At 39.9% G+C, this 27,942-nt stretch overlaps 1 protein-coding gene across 2 annotated transcripts in view; it reads right to left on the minus strand.

The window, feature by feature from the left end:
- Positions 1–2,398: 2,398 nt before the first annotated feature.
- gmds (GDP-mannose 4,6-dehydratase) overlaps positions 2,399–27,942 on the minus strand; it is a 71,790-nt gene continuing 46,246 nt past the window's right edge. For both annotated transcript variants that reach the window (XM_007258179.4, XM_007258178.4), the window contains 4 exons: positions 16,086–16,204; positions 15,874–15,970; positions 3,747–3,815; positions 2,399–3,005 (listed from right to left, as the gene is read on the minus strand). In XM_007258179.4, the coding sequence (XP_007258241.2) occupies positions 2,943–3,005; positions 3,747–3,815; positions 15,874–15,970; positions 16,086–16,204 (348 nt within the window). In that variant the 3' untranslated portion in view covers positions 2,399–2,942. The remainder of the gene's footprint in view (positions 3,006–3,746; positions 3,816–15,873; positions 15,971–16,085; positions 16,205–27,942) is intronic.

Consider the following 27,942-nt stretch of genomic DNA (forward strand, 5'->3'; position numbering starts at 1 on the left):
AATAACGGCAGATTTTTTCCTTTTTGTTTTTATTATTATTTTAATATGAATCTCTTATCATTGTAATTTTAAACCAAACCCTGTGATTTTGCAGACACAAATAAAAAAAATATCGCACCTAAGAATACCGCTGAAATAAATGCGTTGAATAAAAGCTTTGAGTTTAGAGGATTGTGTCAACCGGTTGCACGTTAATAAAATTTAATCCAACCAAAATAAGTGCAAAAAAAGTGCACAAAGAAGGCCACAGTGAGATGAACATAAAACGTATAACACCTCATATGATATATTCAGTGTCTTTTCATATTTTTCAATTTTTTAAATCAAATCGAGGGATAAAAACGTCCGTTCGCAAACAATACATTTCTTCAGCTCTACAGAAAATGAATTAAGTTTGTTTTCACACAATAGCGGCATAGCAGAATTCAAATTATTTAAATGAACCCCATTTGGGAATCATCAATTTTCATCTTTTTAATTTGTTTCCCTTGGGTCTGAATATCTATTACATGTTCATTTGCCGTCATCGAATTAAATACTCATTTAAGGCTAATCTGAGTGGAATGTTGTAGTAAATGCTCAATACATAATTTAATACACATCCAGTGTTCACTCTATGAACAAGAATCCATAATTCCGCTGTGTCTTCACTTTACTGTCATGACACAAACAGAAGTCTTACTGCACATAGATTTTAAATGGGTTTCTGCTGAGCACCGTGCACCTGTGCAGACCTCCGTTTTGGCTCCCAAGGGCCCGAGGCGCCGTCTGCTTTCAATCAGGTCCGCGCACACTGGCTCAGAAAGGTGCAGTCTCAGAAAGAAATAATAAACCCTGAGCCTTTGCCCTTCTTACGGGCGCATTTTCCATAAATGCTGATGTAAAACAGGCTTTCCAAGAACCTGGCACGCGCCGAGGAGCGGAGTGAATCCAGGCACCGCTACAGCGAACACTTCGCCCAAATTTCTGTGTAAATAGAAATTAAATATATCGTAAAATCTCAATAAATACAATTTAATTCAGTGAACTAATTCGTTTACAATTTATTTATCAGCAACTATAAAAAGACGAACGAACGACATGGCCTACAACCTGCGAGTCCCATAATACCGTATCACTAGAACAAACGCAGATCAATTTCTCATTAAACAAGCAGACTGCGCGTGCGCACAGGGTGTTTGTTCTGTTCCTCGGCTCCAGCAGGGTGTTTAAATTTGAGCTGTTTTACGAGCAAGACGCGAGAGGCCGGACTAAAGGGCGACGGGCACACGCTGTACCTGCCGGACAAGGGTCCACTTGTGCTCAGTTGGGCACTGATGGTGGGGGGTAATTTGGTGGACCCTTCGGTAACCCGAGCTCGCTGGCACGAGACTCCATTTACCGCACCTAGTCCTGAAAATTCGTTCTGAGCCGAACACACGCTCTAATTTACGACAAAAGGCCGGTCCAGGGCACAGGTAGACCATTACTCCTCCTAAACTGGTCCTCAGAGTTACATCTCCCAGCTTTAACAGACCTGACGACTTTCTATTAACTCAACAACCGAAACGATTCGAATCTGCACTATTTAGAAAATGAGATTCAACAACAAATCAAATATACACACATTTCAGCTAACCCTAAACGTGAACCAGTGACCAAGGTATGATTTCTGTCTGAAGTCTGAAAGCTAAGGTAGAACAGAAACAATAGAAGGAGACGTATGCTTAGCTAGTTAGACCTGCTTCAGTACAAGTGTAAAGAAACTATTTAAACAGCTAGCGAAAATGTCTTAATCCGATCTTTTGATTCATCACTCTTTTAACATCAAAACTTGGCAACTTCCAGTTTGCGTTACAGTGCCGGGGCTTATTACCCAACACCATCAGTAAAACTAATGAGCTCTATATGCAATGATATCAAAATCCGAAACAAAACAAAACGTTTTTTGATGAGCTATTATGAATCAAAATAACTTAAACCTACCTCTTCTTCAGTAACGGAAATTAAATGTCTAATCTTCAAACAAAATCCATAAAATATTGCTTATTTAATGTTTTGATGTAGTTTTGAGTAGGAATTAACATTTGGTATGTCTTGTTCTATTCATGTCCACTCTAAACAAAACAGAAACATCAGCAGGGTTCCGCTTTAAAGCACATCATTTAAAGGGCTTGCAGAAGAATATACTTGAGTTTCTCATTAACATAGAGACCTGTACAGACACTGTATCAATAGTGAGATAATTGCGTATACACTCTACACTTGCGTAACCACATTTATTATAAACAGCACTGTGTTACTGGAAATAACTAGAAGCCAATCGCTTGTAGATGGCTAAACCCACTGAACATGATTGTTACATAAGGTCAGTTAGTCACTTGAGCAGGACAGTGACGATCATAATAAAAGGCATTCATTTGAAAATGATCCAAAATTCCTTTTAATAAACAAAAAAACAGATTTAAATATTTCAGATGGAAAGGACAGGATTTCACATGATGGTCCTATACAGATCTTTTTGTTAAGGAACAGTTTTCAGGTTACAGTAAAGCATTTTTTCATATAATCATATAATTTCATACTTGTTTTCTACAGCTTTGTCCGACTATTTCTTCTACAAATCTATGATTTAATTAAATATAACCTACACCTCCTCACCACGATTGCAATGGCAGTAAAAAAGAAATCTTATAAAAATGGTTAAAAATGATTTGATGGTAAAGACACTCAAGATTACAAATATATGCCAGTGTAAAGAAAATGGAATGTAAAAAGCAGCAAGTCTTCCTGTATTGAGAGGAACCGCAGGCAGAAGGACGGAGTGCTTGAAAAGAAAGATACTGAAACGTGCTCTTTCATGTATCAGAATCTCTCTCACTCACTCACACACTCTCACACACACACACACACACACACACACAGTTCCTCGGCATGTTGATGTGCTGCTATGACATGTGGGCTCATGCAGTCGGGTTATTCTTCATGAGTTCTATATCAGCATCCACCATCTCCTTCACCAGCTCCTGTTCAACAATATTAAACACAGATTCAGTATCACAGCACAATATAGACATTATATATTATGCAGTGTTTGCAACAATGAAAAAGTCAAAAATTGTCATGTAAAAATTGTATTGTCAGATTATATTATGAATTATTTATTAAGCAAGAACATACATTTTATGGACAAAAATAGTCAGATACACCTCTTTATCATTAAATTCAGGTGTTTAATTCAGTCCTAATGCTACAGGTATATAAAACCAAGCACCTAGACATGCAGACTGCATTCACAAACATTAGTAAAAGAGCTCTCTAAACTCCAGTAAGGTACTATAATAAGATACCAGCTGCGTTTGTCGTTGTTGTCCAATAAAAATTAATTATGTCCAGTTTTGTCTATTTTAGTGTACTACACAATTCATTCACACAAATTGTTTATTACTGTGTCAAATGTTTTTTTTTTTTGATGAATGGACTAACAGAAATTCTCCAAAATTACCTGAGATAAACTTTTTACTTTCACTTCCACTGGAAGTTAAGATTTTATCTCTCTTCTGTCAAGTTGCTGCTTGGAGATACTTGTTTTTCATTGGACGACGACAACATACATGTTGATTTAAATGCACATAAACATGTTTGTGCTATAGTTCCACTGGGTTCTATGGATCTGCTTTGGTAAAATCTTACAAAAAAACAAAAGTGAAACATCCAATTTCTTTACTTTGATGTCAAAAATCATATTATCATATTGCCTTTCTCACCTCAAATGTAACCTGTGGCTTCCATCCAAGCAATTTCAGTGCTTTAGTGCTGTCACCCTGCAGATAGTCCTAGAGAGAGTAAGAGAGGGCGGAGAACAAGAGAAAGAAAGAGACAGAAAAAAAGTTTTAATTCTCTCCTGTCTTATTAACAGGACCTCCCATACTGTACAACCCCCACACTTTCTTTCTGCCTGTGCAGTCTGTTCTGCCAATACACATATTTATGCACACACACACACACACACACACACACACACACACACACACACACACACACACACACACACACACAGGTGTCAGGCTGTGTCTCTTGGGGAAAGTGGGGGCAAACGCAGGCCATCTATCCAACACAGCCCCCTCCTAACCCCTTGCCCAGTGACTGAGCATGATGGATTATGTGGCTCTAGTGGCCTAACTAACCCTCCCTTGTTCTCTCTGCCTCCCTCTGTCTCAGAGCAACACAGGCAGAGTGAGAAATGGACTTTCAGAAGAGATTCTCAGGGTGCCTGCAAAGAACTTAAAGAGCCTTTATGGATGATCTGATTACACTGAAGCGCTAAAGAACCAGAAAACACTCAAGCGCACACCCGCACACACACATACACCTCAGCATTTTTGTGAAGTCCGGTTTTAAACGCAGACTCGCCAGAGGCATCGATTCACATGTGAATCATCAAATGCTGCTTTTTCTTTTCTTTTCTTAAACACAAAGTCATTTATTTCCCATAGGTTAGGCCATAATTTTAGCATTAATTAAGCAAGCGAATTCACATAAACAGATATATGAATAGCGTTCATTCATCATGTACATGCAACAGCATGCAACTATCATAATCAAGGCCTATATTAAAGCAGCATATTAATCATAATTAAGTTTTACTGAAGGCTAAATTAATCTCAGCTGTGTCTGTCACACACTCAACTCATCACGTATGGCATTAAAACTACCGGAGAAAAAAAAAACAGCGATAAACTCAGTTATGTCAGAGTTACGAAAGAAAAGGAATGTGCATGTTAATTCATGCCTTGTGTGTATGTGTGTGTGAGAGTGAAAGAAAGAGTCAATTGTGAGTGTGAGAGAGACAGAGAGATAGATAGAGAGATATGACTGAATGAATATTATACTGCGTTTACCACATGCTGGGGCTGAATGTTCTAAAACAGTGGCAGTAGGGGGATGGGGGATGTGGGGAGCACGACTGACTGGACAGGAGGAAAGAGAGGAAAAAAGGAATAATAAAAAAAAAACAGACAGAAAACAACAACTATAAAGAGAAAGCAAGTCACTGATTGTAGCGCTGAAGAAAAACAGTGAGTGCAAGCCACCAAAATTACACACAGCTCTCACAGTCAGTATACTTTAATGTAGAAAGATATGTGACTAATAAGTGTGTGTGTGTGGAAGATAGTGTTGCTCATAAGTCAGCACCGTACACAAGAGCTGCTCTGCCAGTCTGCATTCCGATATCACTACTGAAATGATCTGATACGGGCTGAGAAATATCGCTGTGGTTGCAAATGTAGTAAATAAAATGCAAACAGGGAATAAATCTGCGCGATAGCCATCATCGTCATCATCAGGGTGGATTTTTATAGTGTGTGACTGAGTGCACTTAATGCAAAGGAGTTCAGGACTGGGAGAAACAGGGTTCAACAAACATCAAGGGACCTGGGTTAACCCTTACACACAAGCACACACTCACACACACACAATTCCTGAACGGCTAAAAATTGGCTCCGACATCGCTCTGTGATTTTTTTTTTAAACATTACACATATATCAGTCATCAACAGAATGTTTTCTTTCCTTCTGTGTGAAAGATGTTATCAATAAAATGATGCTGAACTCTCTCTCCCCCCACCACAACTGGCTGTGGTCAACAACATCCTGGGGCAGTTCACACGCAGCCATAGAGCAGACCCGTATATAAATGCTGTAGAAATTCTTTATTTGGATAACTCCCTATAGATTAAAGACAGTTGTTTAAATTGTTGAATTTAATTATCTGCAGAAATCTTGTTTATTGTTGAATCAAGTTTACTGTCAGTGTTGCCAGAATTACAATTAGGAAAAGGATGAGAATAAGGTAAATTTAATAATAGGGTTTGCCTCTACAAAGCATTTATAGTGGGCTTAACAAAACTCTCATCACCCACACTCAACCAGAGCTACATTAGTTTCCAATGCCCCACCTACACAGCTATACGGACTGTCGAATATACAGTAGGCGTGCAAAGGTTTGTGCTGTTACTATTGTGCAAATAGTAATGTGAGTAGAACATGGCTTGTTCTCTAAAGCCATACGGTAAAGAAATAGTTTTATTGTATTTTAAAGCAAAAGTTTGGAAAAACATTTTGGGTATCCCAAGAATTTTGAGCACCTACTGTGAGAGCTACAACTCTCACATTCATAATTATGTGGTTTGATACAATTGAAATGTGTTTCTACTACTCTAACTCAACAATCTCGACAACCAGTAACCACGGGCTCCTACAATAAGACAATTCGTTAGCTTGTTATGCAATTAGGAAATAACAATTTACAGAAATGTTGAAGGTCAAGTTTAGAAGAAGAGAAATGCTCATAGGACTGCTAGCAAGGCCTTCATAGAAGAGTGTGGACTGAAAAATAAAAGGCATTTTGGCCTCAACAATTAAACCTGAGGGACCTTTTCCATGGTGGGATTTCGTTTTAATAGATTCCGCCCCCACCCCCTTTATACACACACAGTTCAAAGTGTCAAATATGTAGTGTTGTTATCTTCACTTGAGGAGCTTACTAAATCTTCTAAATATTTGTAAAACACTTAAAAAAGAAATCTAAATGAGAGGCCAGCGCGATTTGTTACAGATCTCTCTACCTTCTGTTGTCTATGTGGAAAATACTGATTTATAGGAAACGAAGAACATGTTTTTATTATTTATTTATTTTTTTTTTTTATTTATAGTCAAGTCTATAAAAACAAGACAAGACATTTTTTATACACTATTTTTGTTAAAAAACAAACAACACACACCCATACAAACACACACTACAGTCTGCAAAAACACACACACACACAAAAGTGTCCGGGGTGTGTGAGGGGGAGGAAGTTTGCCGCCCACCACAGAGGGCTTGGGAAATCTGGCTATTCAGTATTTTGTGGGTTTGACCTCTGACTGCAGACATACAGGAGTTGGCCAGCCATGTGGCTGTGTGGGAGAAGCTCTCTGATGGGACAGTCTGGGAGTAAATGACTGAATGTCAGAAAACACTCTCTCTCTCTCTCTCTCTCTCTCTCTCTCTCTCAAACACAAACAAAAACAAAACCTGCAAGAACACTAGATAACATTAGACAACATACTGGTATGTAAAATTACAGTTTAGAGTTGGTTTATTAACATTTATTGTAGTGTTATGTGGGTGTGAATATAAATTGTGTACTTTGAGGAGAGGGGTATCATAGTCATGAATGCCTAATTTCAGTATTAAGAACTTAAAAACAGAGTGTTCGTTTGAGTACTTTGTATGCTGCACTCCACCGTTTTTCAATACAGAGGCTACCATATACTGGGTGCATTAGACAGATGACAGGCAATGCCCAAATATTCCATTGCAATGGTTTTGAACTGCTGCCAACACAGATGGAGCATTTCATCACTAACATGAAAAACACTTGTATCTCCAAAATGAGAACTATACTGTCTTTAAATGCAAAAACGTTCAATGTAAAACCAATTTATTGATGCATTACTACTGATTAATTTATCATACAATGTAAAGAACAGCCTCAAGATTCAATTAATGCCAACACTGAACACAGCAACAATGGATCGGTTAATGACAGTGAAATATGAATACCAGAATCCTTCATTTTTGTTTTACAGATTAATATATTGGCATGGCAAATGTCATGGAATAGCAGAGTGTTAACCAAAAACTTGTAAACTGAGGTGAGGTGCTATCTTGTGAGTGAGGCTGACAATAAGAGTTCATTATTCAATACTCCTATGATATTCTAAACAAAGTTATAATTAAGAAAAACTATGAAAAATGAGTTTTGTTGCGAAATCTACTAATAAAAACTTGAGCACAATGGAGGAGTGTTGCATATAAACAAGACATGAACATGCTAAAGTGGATGTATTTTAATGTCATATTTTTCATTTAATACATGTTTAGTTCTCTACACTGTAAAAAACAACGGTACTACCTAATGAATGAAATGTTGGATCACACAAGCTGATGAAGCAACTTACAACCTTCTGTTTTTACTGTGTAGTCACAAGTCAGTCCTAACCTCTTTCTTACCTGATGTATGTGTTAACATATACTCCATAGTGTTTCCAGATGTGTGAAAATAATGTAACACTCAGGTGTCCTCTTTCTGTTGTCTTTTATGGCAGAGCAGTTGACTACTAATGTATGGTGCTCTGTCTGCACCTAATTTGCTGTGGCTCAGCAGGGCAGCGGAGTAAATTATTGCAAGGAGCGCTTTACATGCCCTCCTTCTGTCGTTTTTGTGATCTGCCACTTTGCACAGCTGAGGACAGTAATCGGAATTTTTTTTATTCTTTTAAACTATCTGCTTTATGCAGTGCAGATATGGACGGGTATGTATGAAAAGTGCATAAGCCTTTCAGAGACACCTTCATGGCTTTCTGCCACACAGCAGCGAATGATGTACATTTTTGCAAGCCATGCGATTAAAACAGTCCGCTTCATATCATAGAGACAGTATATATATAAAAAACCTTGAATGCTGTTAAATTCCCATTTATTTTCAGCTTCTGCTGTTGAAAAATCTGTCTAGTCTAGAGAGCAATTGAGAGAAAGCGAGAGAGAGAGAAAAAGAGAGAGAGGAATGTGAAGTGTCAGGAGTTCAGCAGGCTGACAGAGTATGAGCGAGAGAGCCAGAGTTAATTACTCAATCAAGATAACGAGCCCAGAGACAAGCCATTTACAAAGGGCAGCCTACAATTAACCTACACTTTCCCCGCCCACACACACACACACACACAGACACACAGACACACGCGTCCATACTGCTAGCTTTCCCATACTATAACATTCATCCATATAAGCCTTTAAATATTAACACAAAGCTTAATAGATATCAGGACTGTCAACTTGTCTCTACAGCCAAAATAGAATATTACCTATATATTTCAGTTCCATTCATGATAACTAGCTAACTACAATATGTTTTTTTTTTTTACTAAACTCACTAAGTTAACAGCTTGTATGTATAGAAACACAATGTGATTATTAGCTCACTGTGCTTCAGAACATGTGATTTGGTGCATCCACTCCTGAATACGTTGATCTTGTGTTATCTTGTGAGTGAGACAGGTGAGTTTGCGCAAGGTCCAAAAGTGGTTGCCATATGGATGGGACATGCAGGCATTCGCCATTCCTTGACTTGATCCACAGTGTCACATGTGTTCCAGGAATATATCAGTGCAATCGATTTGGCTCCCATAGACATGACAAAAGTCATAGGAGAGGATGCTACTGGCACGTCAAGGTACATCCATGGCCTTAAATAGGTTTGCTATTTTTTTCTTAATTTCTATTACTTTGTCACATCTTTAAAAATATAAAAAATATCTGTTGTCCTTAATTATGGACTGTCCTCTCGCCTCTTGCCCTCAAACCCCTTAAACAAAAGCTAAAGGTCACCTGCCTTGTGTGCCACTTTCTATGGCTTGGTTTCTTCAGGTTATTGTTCCTATGAACACTTTCACTCTTTTGCAAAAACACACTCTCTCTCTCTTTTTCTCTCTTTTTCCCTCTCTCCCCTCCGTGGGGCCCAGGGTGGTTCCGCTCAGTCAAAGTCCTCCAGGAAATACCAGAGAGAAGGCCAGGGGAGAACTTACACCCTTTCTCTCTGCCTCTCTCTCTCTCTCCATTTATTTCCCGGCCTCAGCCTCCCTCCTTTCCCACTGCATAGCTTTCGAGTCTCCTTCACTATTCATCTGTCATCATTTCACTTTCTCTCTCCCCCTCAGTCTGTCTGTCTGTCTGTCTGTCTCTCTCTCTCACACACACATTTACAATCCTTCAGGTTTAGTATTGCGGTGTAAGTTGAGGCACGTTCCATATGAAGAGGCTCAGCTCAAAGAATGAGTGACACATATCGGCCTTTAAAAGAAGAGAAGCCTAAAGCAGAGTGAGTATGTGCCATGCGGAAACAGTCACTGAACAATATGTATGTAGTGTCTGCTTATGAACAGCAGAGTTACAACTCTGGAGTGTAGAGTCAATAAAAGAGCAGTTGATATATACAGTCACCTAGAGGAAAGGCTAGGCAGCAGAGAGCAGCTTTACTGCAGGTTGGAGCTCCGGCTGGCGCACAGCCAGACTCTTTACGACATCATTCACACTCAGCTTTAACAGCTCTGACCTATTACACTGCCTATCACCATAAACCTGTCACATACCGATGGCCACAGAGTCGCACAGTCTACAGAAACTACACTACCCATATAACCTCACAGGCTGCCAAAACTACAGTCTGCAAACAGATGCAGAGACTGCAGGAACGCAGGCAAATATACCACACCTCACCACATACCGGTCACGTACAGTCAGCCAAATGTGAGAAACCTTAATACCCATAATGTCTAGGGCTAAATCAACATCAGTACCTACAGAACCCAGACTGTCCAGCCAGCCTCAGACAACACAATACTTTTGGGTGGTTCATTGTCTGTAACAATAACGCAACACTTAAACATTTCATAGGTATTACACAGGCTATAAGAAAAAAAAATACAGGGCTGGCCCTAATCAATATTTCTCTCTAGTAATTAAACAAATAATTCTTAACATTACATTACATTACATTTGGCAGACGCTTTTTTCCAAAGCAACTTACAATAGTAAGTATCAATATTTTTACTAAAGTAATATGTAGCTAATGTAATGACTGTCAAATGTTTTTTTTGCATCAATGTAGTTAAAGGAAAACACTGAAACGGATTAAAAGCTTTAGCAACAAGATGTGATGTAAGTTAATCTTTTCTCTCACCCATTCATGGCCATTAAAGTAAACGGAGTCATATACAAATACAACGGCCGAATAACAGTGCTGAACTGCAAAAAATATTTTTAATTACTGTGCATAGCAGCCATCTCCACTTTGCAAAGCTTACAGAGCCCCACGCTGTTGTTGAGCTACTGTTAAAATACCTTGTTTGACAGAGAAATTCATACCTACATCCACAACTATAGGTCTATATATGAATAAACATACTTATAATTCTGTGGCACATTGGAAACAAACTACTTTGTGAGGTTGTGTTAGGCTTTTCAGTGTTTGCATCGATGCATATCATGGAAATGGGAAAATATTTGTTGCAATCATTGAGGTTGATTATGTTGACAAGTCCATCTGACCCCTTTATTATTGTTATTCTGTGTATTATTATTCAAAACTATGATGAACAAGAAGAGAGCAAAAAAGCCATCTTTTTTCATCCAAATCCAGAGGAGAAAGCTTCAGAGTAAAATCTACCAGGAGACTCTGATGCATTTACTCAAGTCTAGATCAATCCCCTGCTTCCAACTGTCTTTATAAGACCTTTACTTGCAAAACTTTTGTTCCTCCCCACTGCTTCCAGTTTTGTCCCACCGGCAGCCCGGGGAGTTGCATTCAGCCCTGCCTCCTACATACGAGTCCAGATTAGATGTTGCAGACCTAGGCTGACGATTAGGCCTTCACCAAATACTTTAGATAAAAATAATTGTGTTATTTATCATTATCAATATGCAAAAACATGCCATTCTTAATTAGGTCTATACAGAATTAAATAAGTTCATATGCTGCTGAAGTGTCCTAAAGCCATCAAACAAAGCCATCAAACTTTAGCTACTAAGCCATGTATCTAATATTAGCCAAATATAACAATAACAGTAACAGATGTGGCACATTATTATAGAAAATGTCATCTCTATTTAGAATGAATAAAAATGGATAATTATTTTTCAGCAGCATCAGGACTTACAATACTCAGCACTTATACATCTATTCTCTTAATTTTTTTAGCTGATGTTTAAAAGATTTACAGTTATACTGTGCAGTAGTGCATAGGAATTGCCATTGGACTTCCAACCACAGACAGCTGTGACAAACTAAATAAAGCTCCAGTAGGAGTTCTGTGAAATAAGGTATACATCTTCATGTCCATCTGGGCCTCCTTGAGGTTCTGCCAGAAACATGTGTAGTGTGGTAACGCTATTGATCTAATCCCTCTTTAATCCCACCCTGCTGGAATTGTAATCCACGGTAATCCCCATAATTCCATAATTAAAGGGAAACAGCAGCTAAAGGCAAACAATTCTTAACAAATGTCAGCTCCTGCACTTCTGTACTTCTGTACATGGGACACAGTACATTTGTGTGTGTGTGTTCGAAAGAGAAAAAAAGAAAGAGAGAGAGAAAGAAAGAGAGACTTAAAAAGTGAGATTAAAAGAGACTTGATGAATGCTTAGGGAAGGTTGGGAGAGAGGTATAGGGGCCAACAATATCTTAACCAGTGGGGAAAACCTTTCTATAATACTAAAATATGTGGGTATGTGCGACTTTGTGTGTAAAACCTGTGTCTAATTGGGACCCTTTTATGAGCGAAGCCTTTTGCTGCATTCTTCTTACACTCTCTCAATAAGAAAAAAGAAAGAAAAGAAAGAAATGGATGAGGGTTTCCTTGGGACTGTCTGGAAAATGAAAAGAAAAAAAAAAACTGTTGGCTGCCTGCAGTCCTCTTTCACCAAAGTGCCTCATAAAACTCTTTTAAATCAGCGTCTGAATGAATAAAATGGATGTATAAATTCATACTGGCTAAATGGAGCAGCCGTACTGCCTGAGTGCATACTGTGCAGTTCACCAAGAGGTCTTCAGTTGCTTTCAGCTCATGTTTAGCAGCCCAATGATGTCCACTGGAGGACACGTTCACCTGCCCAGCAAGATCCACTGAAGGAGATGCTGACCAGCCCATGAGATCCAATGAAGGTCAAGTTTACTAAAACAAGTTTATCAGCTCACTACACACTACATTCTTTTCTTTAACTAAGTTCACTGGAGACTTAGTTAAGTTTTTTGGCTTAACCAGGCTCACTGAAGGCACAGAAAGTTCACCAGCCACCCTTGTCCATTCGCCAGACCAAGCCCTCTAGAGGCCACATATATTTGCTCAATGAGGTCTACTGGAGCTCAAACCAACTAGGAGTACTAAAGGCCATTTTTACCAACCCAAACAGAACCACAGGAGATCACATATTTCAGCTTAGCAAACAGTATGTGTATGCATGCTCTCTCATTGTCTCTAGCAAAGACTTTTCAAGTAAAACAGAGCAACAATATAATGAAAATGTATCATCAGTATGTAAAGAATAACTACAGTTTGTGAAGAACACTGAGCTCATTAAACTTTGTTTTGTTTTTTAATGTAATTTTTTTTTTTTTTACAATTTTGCACTACCAAGGCATTTTGCATCATGAAATAACATTGTCAAACTGCCTGCTCTTATTTTTAGCACAATCATAAAGATGTTAAACCATATTCCCAGACAGTCTAAGGTAGTAAATGACTGAAAGTCAAGAGTTTTATCTGCTTTTCTAATTTAGAAAAAAAGATTTACCTAAAGGAAACTTTTAAGGAATTTAGAGAGCCTTTCCACTTTGTTGTATCTATGCAGAATATTTATGCATTTATGTATTTTTAAAGGATTAATTAACACAAGATTTGATAAAATCAAATATAAGTTTTCAGTAAAGCACACTGCTGATAAATTATGTGCAAAACATTGACAGATGCAGCAATACAATAAAGGGTCATCCTGGCCTATGCCCTGTTATGCGACAAGACCTCTGAACTTCAAAGCACACCTCTGTGCCCCTTTTAACATCGCTCTGATGGTTGTGGTTTTAGAGGGCAGTCTGCTCAGGTCACACCTGTTTACGTATAACTGAATGTGATTTAGGATCAGCTGTTAAAAATTATTTATTATAAAAAAAGAAAAAACTTGCCAAGAAATTTTAACTTCTAGTGCCAAAGAGTATGCTAAACATTCCATCTGCACTTTCTAATTCTAATTCTAATTTTAAAATTAGCAGTAACTTTTAGCACTAAAATCATGAAGGAGAGCAGTCTTTTTCCTTTCCCAGCTGTCAGAGGTCAGTCTACTTCCTAGCTCATGGGTCAAAGGCCAAATGCTTCTCATTGTCACATTTCAGTTCTTGTGACAGATAAGACACCTTTTGTACCTGTGTGTGTGTGTTTGTTAAACTGGTATTATTTTACAATGCAGGGTCTCCTCATAATCCTCTTATATTTTTCTCTTTCATCACCAGTTCCTGACAAGCTTCTTACTCCCACACAATATGTGTATGTGTGTCTCTGTTTGTTTAATCTTTCAGCAATCATTTAGATCTTTTTTTTCTTGGTACCCCTTTGAACTTCTATTGGTTCTTTGGTTGTTTCCCTGTCTAGTGAGGCAAAGAGTCTTTTTTTTTTACAATAGTTAGAGACCTGTGGTGGTTCTGCATCTTGATCTGACTTGATTCAGAAACTACAAAAATCAATTCAGACCTGCCAACATTTTGTGTGACAACATTTCGCATTTTGACCTTCTAGAATGCTTGCAGAATTCCAGGTTCTAAAGTATGAACATTGTTTGATCTCACGTGTTTGTGGCCTTTATGTTTATCGATGCCAATTTATAGCTTTTAAGCACAGATGCTAATCTAGCAGGCTACTTATGATGCCATCTGCTACTTTCATCCACACTTCATTTTGCTCTAAAAACTGTTGACAAACCGTTGCTGTGCTGAAGACTCTCTCTCTCTCTCTCTTTCACCCTTATTCACCCTTTCTCTCAAAACCACACTACACTATTATTATTGCCCCTCTCCCAAACATACAGGAAAATAACAGCATTAAAACCGTGATGACAATTATGATTTATGATAATTAGTGATTGAAACCACTAATATAAATATAATATAACGTAATCCCTGTGTATGCCTGTTAAAATGTGTCACTTTCTACTATATACTTTGTTTGATCTGCATATGAATAATGTATTTTGCAAAGAAAAGCCACAACATTAAAACCAGCTCTATATATACATTACACTGGTCAGCCATAACAATATCATCACCTTCTTGTTTCTTTTCTTGTTTCTTTCTTTTGTAGCTGGATTTAATATTACCCTAACAATATTAATCCTAGATTTATGCATAATTTGATTAATTAAAATAACTATACCCTTTTCAAGTGAATATGAATAGTGTTAAAAGATTGACTGTGGATCATTATATATTATTATACTTTACTTTAATTATATATCATTATACTTTACTTTAAAATAACTTTAAAAAAATGGAAATCTCTACAGAAGAAAAAGACACATCAAGATGCATCAATAATCGTTTTATAAATTGCCTCGCAGACTTTAATCGTAATCAAATCCAATGGCAAGGTCCACAAGAGTTCCCACAGATTCCCACCCCTCACATATCACATATTCACATAATCACATATTTAAAAATAAATACCTAATTCTCTGTAAGGTATTTTCTAGTTTATAAATGCTAAAAATAGCACTGCATCAAATTAAGGTAGGATAACATTATTTAGACAATATACTACACCACACAGACAAAGGTTTAGTCTGCTGTAAATATGAAATATTACCTGCAACAGATACCACTTTTGGACACAGGAGTGTATTTCATCACCTCTTTACACCAATTATTAATTGGTACTAAAATATGATTGTGTGACACATATGACCATATCCAAAAATTCCCAGACTTGAATATGTGTAAAAAAAAAAAAAAAAAAAAAAAAAAAATATATATATATATATATATATATATATATATATATATATATATATATATATATATATATATATATATATATTAATATATAATATAATTAATATATATATATTAATTATATATATATTAATTGTATTATATATATATATATATATATATATATATATATATATATATATATATAATACAATTAATATATATAATTTTCTGCTTATAAATATACTCTGTTTATTTTAACTCCTTATTAATGAATTTCTCTCTGCCAATACATAAACATCAGGGATACAGGGTAACTCACCACTTCAGTAGGACGGTAGTACTTCGGGTCCACTCGAACATGGATTTCACCTGTCTCCTGACACCGGCCTACTTCTTTCTCATCCTTCCCTTCCCATCTGCATGAGACAGTCATATGAACACTTTAAACCCCTCCCAACAGAAGATAACTACAATATGAATATAACATATCTTATATGCATGTGTTTCATATGGCAGTGTTTTTGTGCTTACACAATGGTCTTGCCCACATGCTTGAAAGCTCTCTCTACAAACTCCCGCACACTGTGCACTTCTCCTGTTGCAATGACGAAATCCTCTGGTTCCTTTTGCTGCAACATCAGCCACATGGCCTGAGACACAGAGAGAAAGAGGGAAATGATACATTATCAACAATTCATCTGAACAGTTCCAAATTGAGCTATTCAGAACACTTGTTTTTCTTGAAACAGATCTCCTTTTATAAAGAGATGTGTACACACACACACACACACACACTTAAGAGAATCCAGACAGATCTTATGTGCTTTCATGTGGTTATGATCTTACAAGCACTCCAACACACACACACACATACCCATCCCTGTCCTGACGTCAGAACAAGGACTCTTGGGATATTAATTGTGGGAATGAAGTATGAGTTCCCAGGTCCAAATGATCAGTGCATACACACTCACAAACACACACACACACAAATACAGACACACAGACACACACACACAACTGTACATACTGAAATATTACAAAAGAGATAAAGAGAAAGAGATGAATGAGAGGGAACAAAATATATTTAGCAGTGACTGAGAATCACATTTTGCTTACAAATACAAACATACGCACACACACACACACACACACACACACGCACGCACACAGCTTCAAAAAAGTTGGCCAGAAGAGGCCTAAGTTCCCCCCGGCCAGCAGCCCGTTCATCCCCTGCCGGGCTCCACAGTGGGATAAAAAGCCCATCAGCACGTTTTATCTGCTGCAGTGGGAGCAGCTGAACTGGCCACATTGACACTCCCTCATATTTCACTCAGACTCTGCTCACATGCTCCATCCATCAAGACCAAATGAGATACCAGACACACACACACAAAGAGAGAGAGAGGGAGAAACTGAGAAGGGAAAGAGAAGCAGAGATGGAAAGGAGATGATAAAGACATGGGGATGGAGAAAGCAGGACAGTTAAATTGAGTGAAAGGAGGAAGAGTGGTGCTTCTGATTTAAAACGGAACGGAGCACATAAAAAAACTTTTTTTTTTTTCTTTTTTTTTACTCTTTATGTTAGCAGTGGTGACTTTAAGGCCATTTATTCATTCTAATGTGACAGATTCATAAACATTTTTGCACCATTTGAGGGAGAAATTAAAGTGAATAAAAAGCCATTCCAGATTGCAATTTCTCAAATATAGTCTTTCACACAGCTATATCAATTAAACAACTGCCTGATGAAGATTCTCACAATTTTAGCTAAAGTTACTTAAACAAAGAGTACACATTCCACATTGTGGGAAATATACGCAATATACACCATCATTTATTTAAATACACTCATGTAAGGGTTACTAGGGATTGAGGTATGTAATAAAAAGACTGAATGCTAGATAATGCTACAGGACATTATAATATTATTATTGCACAATACATATGCTTTGTCAATTTTGGAACATGCCAGACTGCCAGTGATACTGAATTAATAAATCACTGACAACCTTCTTACTTTTGTAAATATTGTCGTATTACTCATATATGATGCTCTATTTGGATTTAGAATCTGTAATTTCATGGCTTGTGTAGTACACCACTAAGGGAATTGTGTTTAATTTGGGATTAAACTTTTGTGTTTTCTTCATTTTTCGTTATGTGTGAAGGTGGTTTCTGTTTATGAGGTACTATCACCCCATACAGAGTTAGCATGCTTATTCTAGTGTTTTCCTCTCTGCGTGCACAGAAATATTATTAACATTTATTTCCTAATAATTCAGCTTTAGTCAATGTCTGAGATTTATGTGGTCAAACCTGTCACTCTTTTAAAATTGTAGGATTTCATGTTTCAAAGCAGCAAAAACATATTCAGGGTGTTATAAGGATTTGTGAGGGACCTCAGCCAATTCCTCAGGCAAAGACTTTTTCAGGGCCATATCGTTAGTCACCAGAACATTTGATGATGCAGGAGGGAGCATATAAGTATGCTGAATTAGGACCAATAATGAATGATTATATTCTTTCAACTTTAGCCTATTTCCAATAGCATATCTCTCCCTAAACTTCAACTCTCTCTTGTTCTCTCCTGCTCTGGATCATTACCTCTGTGAGGGACAGCTGAGAGGCCCAGGCCAAAACTCCCTTTCCTGTTCACGACACACACACACACACACACATACAAATACTCATAGAAAACTGTCTAGCCCCCCTCCAAACCTCTGTGGTAAAGGCCAGAGAAAATGAAGCTTTTTATATTCTGTTACTGTGTGTGCTGAATGTTCTTTCTCAAATTCACATGGAGTTCTTGGTGTCAAATCTAACCATGGCTTAACCAGCAGCTCTATACTGACTCTATACATTTGGAACTGCAGCACAAGGGGGAGGGGAAGCATTAGCTAAGGAGAGTGTGGGGAAAAAAGTAGTATGCAGTCTCTCCTTTATCAGCCTGGCTTTCCTGTCCATCCATCACTGCAGCCTTATGACTGATAGCTTTGTGCTCTACAGTGCCATGCAGATTAGGTGCAATTTCACTGTGGAATTAAGAGAATGAGTGAAATGAGTGTAACTGCTTGCATGCATCGGGTATGATCCATCACAAAGAAAAGGAAAAAAACTCCTCAACAGTACATCTAGTCTTCCTCTATGACTGTGATTATTTTGTTTTCCACAGTTTTTCAGACTTAGATTGCTAAATTTAAATCTCCGTGCCTGAAATCTGACAGCCCTGATTTCATGGCTGAAGGTAATATACCTCGGGTCTGATATGGCTCAATCAGCAACCTCATCTCTCTACCTGATAAGCAAAACAGTAGAGAGATCACACCTAACCCAAGAGTGTAATATAACTGGCAGCAGGGATGGAAAACAGAAGACAATGGGTGACTGTACAGTTTGGAGTTTCTAGAGTTTCTTGATAGGTAGTCAAACCCTGATCATGAATGCAGCATACACATTACATTACCAACAAAAAACAAAAACACTGAGGCAAGATGAAACTTTATTAACTGATGGACACCTTTAGTGAGGAAAAAAACAGACTTTTCATTGCCATCTTGTGGACTGAATAGAAAATGCACATTAGGTACCTTACTACCAGCCTTAATATGGTTAGAAAATATGAATAGTTGAATAGCAACAAGTACTCCATCTATATTCTTTGCACATAAATGTGGCAACACCATAAAGTATATTACACATGATATGTGTTTTTTTTATCTTTTATACAGTCTCAAATGCCTTTTAGGTTTGTGTGCAGCAAGCAAATTCTCTTCATTCACTTTAGGGTGATGAAGCTCACCATATGGACAGCAGTGTATGAATTCAGCAACTCAGAAGCGCTTCTATAGAGAAAAGTCTAACTGATCACATAACCACACAATTATCCAATACAAGTGGCATCTAATTACCACAAAGTGTGATGATAAACAGGGTAAGTCACTGTTTAAAGTTAAAGCAGAAAATCTGTTTGAGGGAAGATCTCACAATCTCGGCTAATTCCCTGTTCTCTCTTTTAAATCACACACACAAACAGCACCGTTAAGCCGCTTTGGAGCTAGTGTTTACATTTTCCGAGTCTGTTGTTCTGCTATAAACAGAATCTCGGTTTTCTCTCGGCAACACCAAGCACATGGTTTAAACTAAGCATTGAAACACACACTAACAAGATCACAAAGATGTCTCACTCACACTTCCATCCAAAGAGACACATACAGTTCCATTTAACCCATTTACGATGAGAGCACAGCTCTGTAAGGTGCATTGTGATTGCTGCAGACCAATCAAAACCGGAATCTAATCACACAAATAAACTCTTTTCAATGCACAGGTGAGAACGCAGGCCTCACTTATTTGAGTGGAGTGTTTTTCTGAAAGCCTATTTTTAAAACTGGTGAAAGTTTTAATGCTCCCCCCTCTCCCTGACACCACACAAATACTCACATAGTCAGTCTTTTTTTGCTCAGAGCACAGAAGTGCTCTGTTTAAGGCAGGTGGTTTGAGTTAAGCGCAGACAGGCTGTCGTTGGGCCGTACTCTCCACATACACCCGCACTTCTTGACTGCCGATCACCTGTGAACTTTATTAGTGTTATTCTATGCTGGCTATTTTCTCTGACTCCATATTACTGCTGCCAGCTCAGAACCTGAGACGAACACAACGACAAAATAAGACCACAGCAACGACCTCTTAATGTATTTGCCCGTAAAGTTCTAAAGCAGTTTATATACATGGGTTAAAACTGCTGCATATTACAGACAAAAAGAGTAACAAATGTGTGTGTGTGTGTAAATGGGTGTATGTGCGTGCGCAGCAGAGATGGTTATCAGCATCGTTTAGTCCGCTGTCAAGAGCAGATTGGTTACAAATTGGAAAATGAGCAGCAGGTGTGTGGACAACCACGCATACACACATATGCAGCACACGCTGCATATTGACGGGACAAAGAGAGTGGAAAAAACAGGTCTATGCTGTTCTACATTCAGTAAACAAACATGTACACACTAGAACAAGAGGATACACTTTCTTACTATATACTGTAAAAGATAAAGAAGGCTTCTATACTCAGGAACATGAGGTTATGTTTAAAAAGCTGTAACGAAAGAAAAGGAGCGAGGGAGGTGGAAGGCTGAGAGATCACCAAAGCTTGTACACCAAGAATATGTCAAAGACATTTAAATGAGCTTTGTGTATGCACGAGTGAGCGTCTGCAATAGCCTGACAGTTGTGCTCTCAGAACAGGCGTGTTTCAGTGTTGAGCTCATCTTGTCTAAAACACAACATTGCATGTATGTGTGCGAGAGTGAGTACACAACAACCTGGGATTAGGATTTGATGTTTTAGGATATATTATGATAACTTTTTATTACATTTTGGGAAACTTTGAGAAGACTGTCAGCCATGAATCTTTGCAAATATACTTTGTAAATATAAATTAAAACTGATATTGTGTTTCTAAGAACTGATGGAGTAAAGCAAAGCATAATATTAAGATATTAAAGTGTATTACTATTTTCTTATACAGCTAAAAACAAACAACCAAAGAGACAGAGACAATAAAGCAAGGTAACAATGATGGTGCACAAACACCCAGTATCTCAATTTTTGAACCCTTTCACTTGACATAATGCAATGCATATGGCAGTTTTTTATACTGTGTAATTTTAGTTAGCATTCTTGAATTAGCTGCCCTGCTGTGCTGACTCCTAGCAAGCAGCACATTTGGATTAAAGTTGAATGAACTGCTTGAATTTTTGCATCAGGAGTAGCATAAAGTTATCCAAAAGCAGTGTGTAAGATTGGGGGAGGAGAACATGCCAAGATGCATCATAAAAAAATTGTGATTAAAAAACAGGATTATTCCACTAAATATTCACCATATTATTATTATATTATTATATTACTATTATAATACACCAAAAATATTTCTGAACTCTTAAAACTTTATGAATATAATTTTTTTTACTTTGCTTTACTTGAGGTCTGAAAGCTCTGCATCTTTTTTGTTATTTCAGCCATTTCTCATTTTCTGCATGTCACGTCTGGTGCTGTTAGCTCCTCTGTCCCTTCCACACCCAGCTCTAACGGAGGTTCTCAGGTTAACAACTACACTACCCAGAATGCACCACCCGCTGACATCACGCACTCACCTGATCACGTGACACCTCACCTGCTTCCACCAGGAAGCCCCGAATACTGATTACTGGCACTATAAAGGTGCACGCCAAACAGACTTCATCGCCGCGTATTGTAGGTTATCCTCGTACAAAGCGTTACTTATCTCTTGTCTCAGTTTACTTTGTGTATGACCTTGCTTTTTGTTTCTCGACGCCGATTTTTGCCTCTGCCTTTGATATTGGATTGTTTGTGTATGACCTGGACTGTGCTTTCACCACCGCCTCTTGGATTATCTCTGATACTGGATTGCTTGTGTATGAACTCTGGACTGTCTCTCGTTTATGGTATGGTTTTGTCTGCATTGCTCTGTCTACTGGTAATTACCCCTGTTTCTGTATCGACCCTGATTATATCTGTTTATTATCATAATAAACATACTTTGTTTTTATCAGTATCTGCGCTTGTCTGCTATTCTGTTCTGACCATGACAGAATACGCGGCCGAACTAAATCAGATAGCAGATACTGAGGCTATTAGATCTGGTTTAGCCAACCAGGGGAGGCTACTCGGTCAGCACCAGCAAACGCTCGCTGGTGTGACCCAAGCTGTTTCTGAGCTAGCCCGCCAGCAAACCACGCAGCAGCAACAACTAGCTGAGCTGCTAGCTCACCTCAGAGGCGTAACTGAGCCTAGCCCTAGCCCGTTAGCTGCCCCCAGTATGCCTAACGCTAACTCTTCTGTGTCTGGATTTTCTGTCTCTAAACCGGAGTTGTTTGATGGGGATCCGGAAAAATGCAGCGGTTTTCTTTTACAATGCTCCGTGTTTTTCAGTAATTCACCGCCTACAACCGATAAAGCTAAGATCGGTTTTATTATCTCACGGCTTTCTGGTAAGGCACTCGAGTGGGCTACAGCTATTTGGGAAGACCTTTCTGGGGCTAGTTACACTGACTTTTTGGCTACTTTCCGCTCAGTTTTTGATCATTCGCGTTATGGACAGTCTAATGGAGAACTTTTGCTGGCTCTCAAGCAAGGTCAGAAGCCGGTGGCTTCCTACGCTTTGGAGTTTCGCACTCTCGCAGCTGGTAGTGGGTGGAATAACGCTGCTTTAATCAACGTGTTTAGATGCGGACTTAACCCAGATGTACAGAGGGAATTAGCCTGCAGAGATGATTCACTGACCCTGGATCAGCTCATCTCACTGTCGATCCGGTTGGATCAACTTCTCTCGCGCCGACCCAAGACCAGTCCTCGCACTCAACACACTCCTGTGTCTCTACCCCGCGCTCCCACTCCAGAGAAAGCTGCGCTGCCTGCCCCAGAGCCCATGGATATCCAGAAAACCCGGCTAACTCCAGAGGAGCGGCAGCGTCGAATCCGGCTTCGCCTATGCCTTTATTGTGGAGAGGCCGGGCATTTCAAGGCTGAGTGTGGTCTCCTGACCCGACCTGTGAAAGCTCCAGCCCTGGGACAGCGCGTGGAGTGCTCTCCACGCGCTAACGTGGTACGTAAGCACAACACAATACTTCGCTCTAAATGTTTTTCTTTGCCTGTAAATATTATGTTACCTACTGGTATGCTCTCTGTCCCAGCGCTTGTAGATTCCGGGTCGGAGGGGAACTTCATCAGCCAGGACCTAGTTAAGGAGCATGGAGTGCCCACCAGAGAACTTCTACGTCCATTAGCCATCCATGCTGTTGATGGAAAGACTGTCCGCTCCAAGCCGGTTACCCTGCAGACTCTGCCCATCACTCTACAAGCCAGCGCTCTCCATTTTGAGGAACTACCGCTTTTCGTGCTTCCCTGCACCGAGCATCCAGTTATCCTGGGCATGCCATGGCTGAAGACCCACGATCCCACTGTCTCCTGGCGCGATGGGGATATCACGGTTTGGTCTGCTCATTGTCATGAACATTGTCTAGCTTTGGATAGTTTAATCATTCAGTCTACTTCAGTAGAAAGTCCTGATGTTTCTGATCACGTTGTTGTACCCGCTGAGTATTCAGATTTTTTGGAAGTGTTTAGCAAAGATAACGCTACTAAATTGCCTCCGCATCGTCCCTATGACTGTGCTATTGACCTAGTGGAGGGTGCCACCTTACCCAAAGCTAGAGTCTACCCCCTTACGCTCGATGAGGAAAAGGCTATGCGTGATTATGTTACTGAAGCTTTGGCGCAAGGTTTCATTCGGCCGTCAAAGTCCCCCGTCGGTTCTGGATTCTTCTTTGTAAAGAAAAAGGACGGGGGACTGAGACCATGTATTGATTATAGAGGTTTGAATGCCATTACCAAGAAATTCGCTTACCCATTACCCCTCATTCCATGTGCCCTTGAACAACTGCGTTCAGCTACCTACTTTACTAAGCTTGATTTGCGTAGCGCTTACAATTTGATCCGCATTAGGGAGGGGGACGAATGGAAAACCGCGTTCACCACTACTAATGGCCACTACGAGTACCTAGTCATGAGTTATGGTCTCGCTAACGCACCCGCAGTATTTCAGTCGTTTATGAACGATGTTTTTAGAGACATGATTGGCAAATATGTGACACTTTTTATAGACGACATTTTGATCTATTCCTCAGACTTAGATTCCCACGTGCAGCACGTGCGCTCAGTTCTCCAGAGACTGTTAGAAAACAATCTTTACGCTAAAGCCGAGAAATGCGAGTTCCACCTTCAAAGAGTCGCATTTCTCGGCTATGTCATCAGCTCCCAGGGAGTTCTTATGGATGACTCTAAAGTAGATGCCGTAACTAGCTGGCCCGTTCCCCAGTCTATCAAAGATCTTCAACGTTTCTTAGGATTCGCAAACTTTTACAGACGTTTCATACGTAACTTTAGTAGCATAGCTGCCCCCCTTACGGCGCTCACTAAAAATGCCACCAAAATTCTGAAGTGGTCCCCTGAAGCTGACCGAGCTTTTCAGAAATTGAAAGCCGCTTTTGTCTCTGCCCCCATCCTGACACATCCTAATCCAGACTTACCCTTTGTTGTAGAAGTCGATGCTTCTAATACCGGCATCGGAGCAGTTCTCTCCCAACGCAGTGGTTCACCGCCTAAGCTTCATCCTGTAGCCTTTTTCTCAAGGAAAATGTCACCAGCGGAGCGTAATTATGGGATAGGGGATAGAGAGCTGCTGGCTGTAAAACTAGCTCTAGAGGAGTGGCGTCACTGGCTGGAAGGTGCTGCACATCCATTCACCGTACTTACCGATCACAAGAACCTAGAGTATCTCCGTACTGCTAAACGTCTAAACCCCCGTCAAGCTCGTTGGTCACTGTTTTTCTCCCGATTCAATTTTTCGATCTCGTTTCGTCCAGGCAACCGTAATACTAAGGCTGATGCCTTATCTCGTGTTTTCAGTTCCCCAGACGACACATGCCATGCTTCCGAACCCGAACACATTCTGCCACCCACTGTCAAAGTAGCAGCTATTAGATGGGAACTCGATGACCTTATTCAGCAGAGTCAAATTAACACACAATCTCCGGAGGGTTGCCCTCCTCACAAGACTTATGTACCTGAACAATTTCGTGATCAACTTATTGGCTGGGCACATGCTGCTCTTACTTCCGGTCATCCAGGCGTTACACGTACATTGCAACTCATCTCAGCTCGGTATTGGTGGGAAACCATGCGAGCTGACGTTCAAACGTTCGTAGTTTCATGTTCAGTCTGCGCACAATGCAAAACACCAAAAACCCTTCCAGCCGGTAAGCTATGTCCCCTGCCTGTGCCTGAACGACCATGGTCACATATTGCTGTAGACTTTGTTACTGATTTGCCTGAATCTGAAGGTTACACAACTGTCCTTACAGTGGTAGACAGATTTTCTAGGGGAGTTAAGTTTATCCCTTTTCCTGCACTTCCTACTGCTCTTCAGACCGCCCAAGCTATATACACACACATTTTCAGACATTATGGGGTTCCGGAGGACATTTTGTCAGATAGAGGTCCTCAATTTACTTCTCGGGTATGGAAATCATTTTTTGAACATTTGGGAGTACACGTGAGTCTCACTTCTGGGTTTCACCCCACTAGTAATGGTCAGTGTGAGAGAGTTAACCAGGAGTTGGGAAAGTTTCTAAGGCTATACTGTTTCAAGCATGCTTCTGAGTGGTCACAATATTTGATTTGGGCTGAAATAGCTCAAAACTCCTTAACTAACTCCACGTCTGGTCTCACTCCCTTTCAGTGCATTCTGGGTTATCAGCCTCCGTTAGCTCCGTGGACAGCGTCGTCCACTGAGATTCCCGCTGTTGACGACTGGATGAAGCGGAGTGAGCAGGTGTGGGAGGAGACGCATCAGCAGATCTCGGAGGTCTTACGGAAATATAAGGAGCAGTCCGACAGACACCGTGGTACCACCCCCCAATACCAACCCGGAGACAGGGTGTGGTTGTCGACCCGGGACTTGAGGTTTGAGGGGGCCTGTAGGAAACTGCTGCCTAAGTATATTGGCCCATTTAAGGTGTTGTCTCAGGTTAACGAGGTGACTTATAAGATTGAGTTGCCTGCTCAGTACAGGGTGCATAACTCGTTCCATGTTTCTCTGCTCAAGCCTCTTGTCCCAGGTCCGCTTGCTGAGGGTGTTCCAGATGACGTGCCGCCCGCGGCAGTGGAGGGGGAGGATTCGTCTACCTATGCGGTTCGAGAGGTGTTGGATTCACGCAGGCGTGGCGGTGTGCTCCAGTACCTCATAGACTGGGAGGGTTACGGCCCTGAGGAGCGTTGCTGGGTTGCCGCCGGTGACGTGCTGGATCCTGCTCTACTGGCCGAATTTCATGCCCGTCATCCTGGTAAGCCTGCTCCTAGACCCCGTGGGCGTCCCAAGCGCTCACTCTCTTCTTCGGCTCCGGTGCGTAGGGGTTCCCAGTCTCGCAACCCCCGCCTGCCCGTCACCTCTGAGGCTACGCCTGGTCCTCCCGCCGGTACTCCCTGCCCGTCGGGTGGACGTCGTCGTGGTCGTCCCCGTTCCGGCTCCGTTCCGACTCCCTTGGGGGGAGGTACTGTCACGTCTGGTGCTGTTAGCTCCTCTGTCCCTTCCACACCCAGCTCTAACGGAGGTTCTCAGGTTAACAACTACACTACCCAGAATGCACCACCCGCTGACATCACGCACTCACCTGATCACGTGACACCTCACCTGCTTCCACCAGGAAGCCCCGAATACTGATTACTGGCACTATAAAGGTGCACGCCAAACAGACTTCATCGCCGCGTATTGTAGGTTATCCTCGTACAAAGCGTTACTTATCTCTTGTCTCAGTTTACTTTGTGTATGACCTTGCTTTTTGTTTCTCGACGCCGATTTTTGCCTCTGCCTTTGATATTGGATTGTTTGTGTATGACCTGGACTGTGCTTTCACCACCGCCTCTTGGATTATCTCTGATACTGGATTGCTTGTGTATGAACTCTGGACTGTCTCTCGTTTATGGTATGGTTTTGTCTGCATTGCTCTGTCTACTGGTAATTACCCCTGTTTCTGTATCGACCCTGATTATATCTGTTTATTATCATAATAAACATACTTTGTTTTTATCAGTATCTGCGCTTGTCTGCTATTCTGTTCTGACCATGACACTGCAAATAAATGCTCTAAATGACAATGTTTTTATTTGGAATTTGGGAGAAATGTTTATAGTAGTTCATAGAATAAAACAACAATGTTCATTTTACTCAAACATACACCTATAAATAGCAAAATCAGAAAAACTGATTCAGAAACTGAACTGGCCTTTTAATTTTATACAGAGCTGTATAGGTGGATCCTTATTGCTTAGAACTAAAATAGTATTAATATATTACATAATCTCTGTTGCTTTTGCTTTCTTTATGTCTTTCTATTGACAGAAATTAAGATCGGGCGTTGTTTCCCTATATTGTGTTAAAAATGGAAAACTTCATTATGAATGGACCAAAAGATATTAGAATTGGACATGGAATAATATTTTTTTTTGAGACTGACTTTCTTTAAGTTAAAAAGTTGAATTATTTTCTTCCTCCTGTAAATGTATCATTTAAAAATATGAACTTTTTTGTATGTCAGTGGCAATAAGGAGCCTCAGCAATGACTACAAATAAGTGCTTAATCACAAGACATATACAAGACAGGTGAAAGAAGAGTAGGGAAGGGAAAAAAACGTAGGAGAGGAAAGGAAGAGGAATGTAAGTTCATATCTTCTTTTCAGCAGTGGAAGATTCAGCTGTGTGCAGGCCTGGACCTTACAGCGGAGATCTACTCTAAACACGCGTCTCGTAATACTT

The sequence above is a fragment of the Astyanax mexicanus genome, chromosome 1 (genome assembly GCF_023375975.1).
Source record: "Astyanax mexicanus isolate ESR-SI-001 chromosome 1, AstMex3_surface, whole genome shotgun sequence".
NCBI lineage: Eukaryota > Metazoa > Chordata > Actinopteri > Characiformes > Acestrorhamphidae > Astyanax > Astyanax mexicanus.